General features: G+C 56.1%; 1 protein-coding gene across 1 annotated transcript; it reads right to left on the bottom strand.

Moving 5' to 3' along the window:
* Nucleotides 1–345: 345 nt before the first annotated feature.
* Nucleotides 346–5,356, bottom strand: Vwa1 (von Willebrand factor A domain containing 1). Its single transcript, XM_008852598.3, has 4 exons — nucleotides 5,192–5,356; nucleotides 3,564–4,121; nucleotides 1,742–2,020; nucleotides 346–1,660 (listed from the first exon to the last, which is right to left on the bottom strand). The coding sequence occupies exons 1-4, from the start codon at nucleotides 5,262–5,264 to the stop codon at nucleotides 1,338–1,340; spliced, it is 1,233 nt and encodes a 410-aa protein (XP_008850820.1). The 5' UTR covers nucleotides 5,265–5,356; the 3' UTR covers nucleotides 346–1,337.
* Between the last annotated feature and the right edge of the window lie 2,975 nt (nucleotides 5,357–8,331).

Raw genomic sequence — 8,331 nt, 5'->3', positions numbered from 1 at the left:
GCTGTAGTAGAGGATATGATTGCTAGCAGAGAGCTAGGCAGCAGGCAATAGACCACAGGCTACGATGGGGATAGTCCTGCAGAGAGGTAGGCTCCCTGTCCTCTGAGTTGAAGCAGTAGAAACTTGCCCTGGTCTGAACAGTAGATCCTGGGCTGCAGAAGTAGGGTCCAAGTACATGGAAGACAAGAAGCAGGGAGGGACTACAGGCTAAGTACATGCAGATGTGATAGGCCTTCCTCCTCAGATACACCACAAACCCTGTATACTGGACCTTTCCTGCTGCCTGTACATGTACACAGCTGGAGAGTTTTGATGAAAAATAAAGCGTTCTAATGAGACTTCAGGCTCTGTTTATATCTGACTTGCTATATTTTGGGGTCTGGGTTGTTAGTGGGGAAGACAAAGTGAGCTTGTGTTGAGGCAGGTGATTTTGGGAGCAGAGGCTCTGCCCAATAGGGGCTACGGAGGCAGCTTGTTCCTGTCCACCCTTGGCAATTTATCCAGAGCCCTAGGGTAGGAGGTGAAAACAGGAAGTAGTCCACCACATGAGACCTTGGGGCTAGGTGTTTCAGAGCTGGAGTGAATCTGCCCTAGGGAACCTTGTTTGTTTCCCCTCCCCTATGAAGTTCCCCAAACTTGTAGCACAAGGGGCTCCCTGCAAGTGTCTGCCTTAAAGTCTACCAGTGGCAGAGGGACTCCTAACCCCAAGGTGCTGAATGCCGGATTCCCATCCCACTCCCCTCAAACACTCTGTATCCCAGGCACTGCTAGCTGAGCCTTGCCTAGGTCCTGGACAGGAAGGCAGCCTTTCAGTACCCCTCCTAATCCTTCCTTTTCTTCAGCAAGTCTTTGGCTGAACAAGTCTCTCCTCCCCTTCTCCCATCCACTTTCTATTCACAAGCAGTACCTAAGTGGTTCTGAGTAGTCCCTCTGCTCCATGCCACAGGGCCTTTGCCACCAGAAGACCCCAGTCTTTGGCACTGGTGGGAGGTGGGAAGCCCTGTGGCCTCCCCTCCTAATGGCCTGTCCTGGGTCTTAAGTCCAACTTCCCACCAAATGCTGCCAAAAGAATAAAACCATAAGCTCAGCACTGGACTGGCAACCGGTAAAGGTCGCCACTGCGGGGGCTGTTACCAGAGTGGCCATGCGTCCCAGGAGTCCTAGGAGTCAGGCAAGGCCCGCACTCTGGCAGACCTGCAGGGAAAGGTCTACGGGGCCACATGGAACAATGGCAGGGCCCACATCCTAACCCCTGGGCAAAACTTCAGTTGCAGCAGCGGAGGCGTCTCCCCCACTGGGCAAAGGGGAAGGGACCCTCGGGTGGGCAGGGTAGGCCGTCATGGGCCCTGGTGTCCTGGCGGGGCACGTGTCCGGTCGCCAGAGGGCGTGCAGGCCTTGGCCGACAGCGCTCTCTCGCGGCCTGAGCGAAAGGCTGCAGTCACAGTCACCAGGTAGGCGGTGCAGGGAGCCAGGCCCTGGATCATGGTGCTGTTGTGGCTGGCTGGCACCTCCACGTGCTGCAGGGAGCCGCCCCCCCGCAGAGGCCCGAGCTGCACTTGGTAGCCAAGGGCGATCTCAGGGCCCACCGCAGGGGCCCAGCTAACGCGCATGCTGCGCGGCCTGGTGTGTGAGATGATGATGCGCTCCGGCCCGGCCTCCTCTGCAGAAGAAGAAGGAGGCTGAGTGGAGGCATACCCCGCATGCACAGCCCCAGCCTCACCTTGTAGCGCCCCAGCCTCACCTTGCAGGGTGTGCACTCGCACGTGCTGGGGTCTCAGGAGGCGTATGTTAGACTCTGGCAGAAGCACCACATCATAGTCTGTGTCGGGGCTGAGGCCAGTCCAGGTCCAGCCGGTGGCGTTCCCAGGCAGCTGCTGGCGCCTTGAGGTTCCCAGCTCACCTCTGGGCACAAGCTCCAGCACGTAGTAACCAGAATCTGCCATTAGTAGGGGTGGCCAGGACAGACGGAAGCCTCTGGACAGAACCTCTGAGACATGAAGCTGTTGTGGCTGCATTGCATCTGAGGATAATGTGGTGTGGGGTCAGGGGACAAAGATGGCCTTCTCCATGTCACCAGATCCAGAGAGGACCCGAAAATGAGTCCCAGTAAGACAGGTGAAGGTGTCTCCCAAGAGGAGCCAGGTTGACATTCACTAGCAGCAGGTGCTAATGATTACAAAACTTGAGAGTGGACTGGTAGGACCCAAGGGGTTGCAGTTTCCAACAAGAGCTTCCTTTCCTACTTTAGCCCCAAACTCAGACCTGTGAGATACAGTGGCCTTTCCTCATCTAGACCAACTAACTCCCTGGATGAAGGTCCCTCAAAGGTGGCAAGGTTCACAGTGTTATCTAAGAACAGAGGACAGGTCCCCAAACCTGAGTGGCCAGCAACAAGTCTGGTGTGTACTATGTTCTCAACAGTTGTGGGGGGTGTGGACTAGAGGGTGCAGTCAGGAGAAGGGAGACTACAGGTTGGAGGTCCCAGGGGTAGTGGGATCCAAAGTTCGGGGTTGTTGCCTGCCTCACACCTATAGGAGAGTGTCAAGAGGATTCTAGAGTGGGTCCTTAGGCCTAGGACAACAGACATCATGATATGCAGCTGGTTAAGGCTGGTTAGGTCCATTCAAATCCTGACTTTCTTCTTTGCTGGGCAGTGAGGCTAGCCAGCTGGGTACCTGCTTTCCTGCCCAGTTCCCCAGTCAGACTGTGCCCTAACAACAGCCCCCCGCCCCCATCCTACTGCCTAACTCTGATGGCAACCTTTTCTCCTGCTTGCTCCAGGTTCATCTGGGGGCTACCAGGGCTCAGATGTCCCTAGGGGAGATCTTGAGGAAGACCTTTCACCCCTTTCCAACCACAGACCAACCCCTTCCTGTTTAGTGTAGATGATTAATGCAGTCAGAGACTTGGTAAGAATGCTACCCTGGAGTGGTAGCATTTTTCAGTGCCTACCACAGACCAAGCCACCAGGTGCTTAGTCTCTAGTTCCTTCTCCTTGAGGGTTCATCTATGAGAGGTCCAGAAGAAAGCTGGTCACAGGCTGCTAATCTCCTTCTTCCCTGTTCTGGCATCTCCAGCAGTCTTCACAATGGGCTTGAGTAAAAACCAGCTCAAACCCCTTGGTGGCTGTCCTTACATGGAAGAGGTAAGGCCTGAGTGCTGTAGGAGGTAATTCCTGACCTATCTGGTTCTCCTCCCTCTGGGAATGGTAGGCCTGGCAAGCCTGTTGGCCCCTGGACATGATAGCACAGAAGGACATAACTTTGTAGGCAGAATCTGGGGAATGGGGCTTGGACCTACCCAAAGTAGTCCTCAGTCCCTTGTCCCACACCTGCCAGGGAATCCCACCGAGAGTTAGTCACTCAGGCCTGCCATAGTCTCTGCAGCCCAGGAGCCAGGGCACATGAAGCCACCCAAGTGAAGTGTGTCCCTGTATTGTACACAGAGAACCTGCTGCATCCTCCAGGGTACCAGGTTCATGAGTCCCCCCTGAAGTTTTGACCCAGCTCTCCCTGCAGCTATCAGTGAGGGGTTCATAGGCTCTGCCCCTCTTTCTCACTTACCAAGAATGGAACTCTGAAGTTCTGGGGTAATGATGTGCAGGTCATCCACATCCACAAAGTGTAGGTGCTTCTCAGCAGGTGCTGAAGCGGCTGCCGACAGCTGTAGCAGGTTTCCCCGGCCGGTGCTGACAATGAAGATGGTGACGCCCAGGTCCTTGAGCTCCTGCATAGGGGGTCCCACGGGGTCGCTAGAACCCCCGTCTGTCACCCACACCAGTACCTTGGGCAGCCCTGGCCGGGCACCTGCTGCCTCAGCAAACAGCTGCTCCTTGGCATAAGCCAGTGCCAGGCCTGTGTTGGTGTCACCCATGCGCTGGGCTGCAGCACGTATGGCATCCTGGACAGCCTGGCCTGAATTGTACTGGTTGAAGGGAAACTCCATGTATGGCTGGCTGCCCACATGCACCAGGCTAGCATGCAGGGCCCCAGAGCCCAGGGGCATCGGAGCCACCAGCTGCCCCACAAACTCCCGAACCCGGGAGAACTCATAGTGTGACACACTGGCTGAGCTGTCCAGCAGGAACAACAAGTCCCCCTGGGGGACTGATGCTGGGGGACCTGGGAGAAAAGACAAGGGGTTCAGCCTTGTGGTGGACATCCAGACAGCCCCATGCTCAGGGCAGAACCACACCCCCAAAGGCCTGAGCTCCTAAGTGCATATTTGCATTTGTCAAAATATTCTAGAAGTAGAATCCCCCAGAGTGGGGTTCTGAGCTAAAAAGAGACCCACACTCTCCATTGGCTCCCTCATACATCAGCCATGTGACCTAGGGTACTTTGGGGCTGCCTCATGTCCCATCTATAGAAGAGTGCTGGCCCCTTTTTTCAATAAACACTGCATGCAGGTGGAGCTAAGGAGTCAGGCCTAGGTCCCCAGGAGGGGTTGGAGCCATGTACAACTGCTCCTTCAGACTTGATTTTCAGAGGAGCCACCTCCAGGATGGTCAAGCTAGGAAGCTCAGCCTCCAGGTGAAGCAACAGATATGGGTCACGCACAGATATGGGTCAGGAGTGGAGGGTGGGAGGAGGGCAGAAGAGAAGGGATGGGGGTAGACAAAACACAGTACAGCTCTCCCAGCCCAGAGAGGAAGGCTAAAGTCCTGACCCCAGTTAGGGATGACATCACCCCTCTCTTCCCCTGGCCCTCATTTTCTGTTCTATCTGGACCAAGAAAACAGGAGCCTGAGGGCCCAATCAGTGTCTCTTGAGCCTCCTCTATCCCTTTTCCTTCCAGTTCTGAAGGCTAAGGTACCGATGGGACCTGCCATCATTAGGTCTCAAGTAGGCAAGGGCTCAGGATGCCTGGATTCTAATCTTGGCCTTGAGGCTTCCCTCCATATGGTGAGGCCACTCCAATCTTCCTACTGAGGGCCACTACAAAAATGAGGGAACTGAGGCTGGGGGGCCTCCCAGACATCTCTCCACTATCCAGATGGGCAGGGCACATATGCCCTCCGCGTCCGGCGCTGCTCAGCTGTGCCACCAGGAGCGACTGGGCGCACCCGCCCCAGGTGGCTGGGGTGCTCAGCCTGCGCCCCGCCCCGCAGCCTCCCCGCCCACTCGTCGCGACCCGCGTGGGCAGTGGCCGTTGGCCCGAGAAGCCGGAATTCGGGTCCCAGCTCACTTACCGCGCTCAACGCCACTCCTCGCCAACGCCAGCCGCAGACTCAGGGCTAGGCTGAGCGCAGTCCAGAACAGCATCGCGCCTGGCGTGGCTAGCTCCTGGCCTCAGCTCGCAGCTAGCTGGCCCTCCAGCCTCCAGGCAGGCCCACCCCACCTCCGAGAAGCCACGCCCACTCTCGAGGCCACGCCCTTGCTCGACGCGCACGCACTCACCCGCGCGCGCAGACGCGAACGTGCACCAAGTAGTTCGATACATGCATCAGCGGACCAGGGCTTGCGGTGACACGCAGCAGTCACCAAGGCGCGCGTGCGCCGGACCAGGACTTGCAATGACACGCAGCAGTCACCAAGGCAAACACGCGTGGGTACACACACACACACACACACACACACATATATATTCTGGTCTCCCTTTCGCAGACTCTAAGACTGTGCTGTTGCCACCCCTCTCCACATTCCCCACCTCTCTCCTCTCCTTCCCTTAGAGCCTCCCCCGCCCCCACGCGTGCGTGCCTTGGTGCTGAGACTCCCTGAACCCAAGCCCAAACTAGAGAGCCTGACAAGTGGAGCCATACAAAGGAGCAACCTCCCCTCAACAAGGACCCAACAAAGACTAATCAAGGAAGGTGGACCATAGGACACTTAAGAGGAGACTGGAGGGGCTGGAGAGTTGGCTCGGCGGTTAAGAGCACTGACTGCTCTTGCAGAGGACCTGGGTTCGAGTCCCAGCACCCACATGGCGGCTACGAACCGTCCTTAACTCCAGTTCCAGGGGAATACAAAGCCCTCTTCTGACCTCCGCGGCATTGCACTACACGGGTACACTCACATACATGCAGGCAATACACACATATAAATAAAAATAAATATTTTTTTTAAAAAACAGGACACTGGAGCAGGTCACATGGTCAGAACCTAATGAGTATGACCATGATGGATCTTTTGCTGTCCACATTACACTACCCAAACGGCCCAGGCCGCAGCAGGACCATAGGAACCCACTGATGAGGCAGACCTGGGCCCTGCAGTCCTGGCTTAGCCCAGACAGGAAACTGGCTACAAGGGTGGTCCCCAGGACATTGAGTACTTCAAAAGAGCTAAACAGGCTGGTGCCCTCCTAAGATGCTTGCCTGTCTGGTAACTGGTGTGTTGGGGGCTGAAGCACATGTGGAGGGTGGTTGTCTGCCAGGATGTCACCTCCCCACCCCTGCAGGAGGATGCACAGCAGGGAGGACGGATGGGACTCAATGGTTTTCCTTCCTCCCTTTCTGGCAGGTGAGACATTGTGGGGCCTTGAGGACTGGGCTGAAGCTTGGCTTTGCCTAAAAAAGGAAGCAGTAAGGCTGAGAAGCTTGCTTCAGGAACAAGCGGAGAGCTGTGTCCTTGCCGCCGTCCCCACCCCCCTTGCCGGGAATCTTGGCACTGGCTGTTGGCTCTGCTCCACAAACCTCAGGCCTCTGCATGGACCAGAAAGTGCTTGATACTTCTGCCTAGGCCTTGGGGATGGGAACAGTGGGTACAGGCCCCCCAGATGTCAGGGCGTGCCACCCAGGGGCTAGCTCTGAGGATGCAGGGCTGCTATGGAGATTGGCATTGTGAGCAGTGGCTATCAGGATCCAGCAGGACCATTTATCCCCAGGCTTGCTCTGCCAGGGACCTGGGTCTTGGTGTATCTGCCCAACAGGGAGGCAGAGGCTCATAGCCCTCAGGCCTACACCTCAGCCTGTCCTGTTTCCATCCCTTCTGGAAAAAGTGAGCGGATCTTCTTGGATGTGACTCAGGCCCTTGAGGAAGCAGCTGCCCTCCTCCCTCTGGCCTCACCATCAGAGGGAGAGGGCACAGGACTCCCAGCCTCCACCAGCTCCGGCCAAGTTCGGCCACCTGCCTGCCTTGAACTCAGGCCCAGACTTATTCCTTCTGCCAAACTCCCTGGGACACCCTTCCCATCATCCCTACCCCTGCTCAGCCACCAGACAAGTTTCCCCCATATGTCTTGCTCTACTCCCTATTGCTGTTCCCACCTCCAGAGGATACACAGATACCCAAGGGTATGGGGTCAGCCAGAAGTACAGTGGTCAGGGCCAGAATTCAGCTTGAGGCTGACATTAGAGGAAGCACAAACAAAATAGTTCGGAAGCCTTGTCTTTGAAGAGAAAGAGGCTCAGGGGAGGAGAGTGGGCAGAGACATGAGAACAAGCAAGCAGGAGCCAGGCCAGGAGGACCTTGACCTCTCAGTCCTCATGTCCCCCAGGGACTGCCCCTTCCTGCTCCTGTCAACCTGGAGACAACCCTTGAGACTGAAGCTGCCCCATCCCCCAAGGCCTTGGCTCTGGACTGGGAGTCCCTGTGCTGCACTTCCTAGAGCTGGCCTTGCCCTGCCTGTCTGTAGGCAGGTGGAGGGGTTTCCCGAAACCCAGAGACACTGGTCTTAGTTGGAAGTCCCTGCCCCCACCCGAGGTCCACAGGGAATGTTCCTTCCCTCCCACAGTCAGCTTTTGTAAAGAAGAAGGGCCTTTTGTCCCCAGATGGCTGTGGTCATGTTTCAGCCCCAGGGAAAAGGGCAGCTCCTAAGGCCTCTGACCCCACCCCTGACCCCAGCCCAGGACAGAGCAGCCAGTTCTGCCCCTACTCTTCCACGCTGACTGTGAGACACTGTTTGTCATGTTGTTTGTATCCCACATGAAAACCCAGGCACACATCAAGACACAGAAACAGGAAGTGGTGGGAGCAGCTGTTGACAGCCTGGAGCAGGGGAATAGGGTCTGAACTCCTCCAAGACCCCTCCTTGCAGCGGTGTGTTAGGGTTTGAATCTGAGGCTTTCCCCTAGGCTCATGTTTTGAACACTTGTTCCCTGGCCGGTGGTACTATTTTGGGAATCCATGAACCTTTAGGAGGTTGTGCCTAACTGGTAGGTGGGCCTTTGGAGGTTCTAGCCAGACCCCTAGTTCCCATTGCTTCCTGGTCTGTGGTGATATGAAAAGCTTCCATCATTACCCATTCTGTGGTGATATGAAAAGCTTCCATCATTACCCATTCCTGCTGTCATGGTCTGAACTGCTCCACCATGCCTTTCCCACCATGATGGATTAAAACCATCTGAGATGTTGAGCCAAAAGAAATCTTAAGTTGTTCCTGTCAGGTATT

Source organism: Nannospalax galili, unplaced genomic scaffold (assembly GCF_000622305.1).
Source record: "Nannospalax galili isolate Female #2095 unplaced genomic scaffold, S.galili_v1.0 scaffold806, whole genome shotgun sequence".
Taxonomy (NCBI): domain Eukaryota; kingdom Metazoa; phylum Chordata; class Mammalia; order Rodentia; family Spalacidae; genus Nannospalax; species Nannospalax galili.
Note: the sequence above shows the minus strand (reverse complement) of the source record. Positions and strands in the feature narration are given on the sequence as shown.

Coding starts and splice junctions, on each gene's coding strand:
- Vwa1 (XM_008852598.3), bottom strand. CDS start 5,264: ATGCTGTTCTGGACTGCGCTCAGCCTAGCCCTGAGTCTGCGGCTGGCG. Junction 2,021..3,563: donor ACTTCAGAGTTCCATTCTTG/GTAAGTGAGAAA, acceptor CATTATCCTCAG/ATGCAATGCAGCCACAACAG. Junction 1,661..1,741: donor GCGAGTGCACACCCTGCAAG/GTGAGGCTGGGG, acceptor CTTCTTCTGCAG/AGGAGGCCGGGCCGGAGCGC.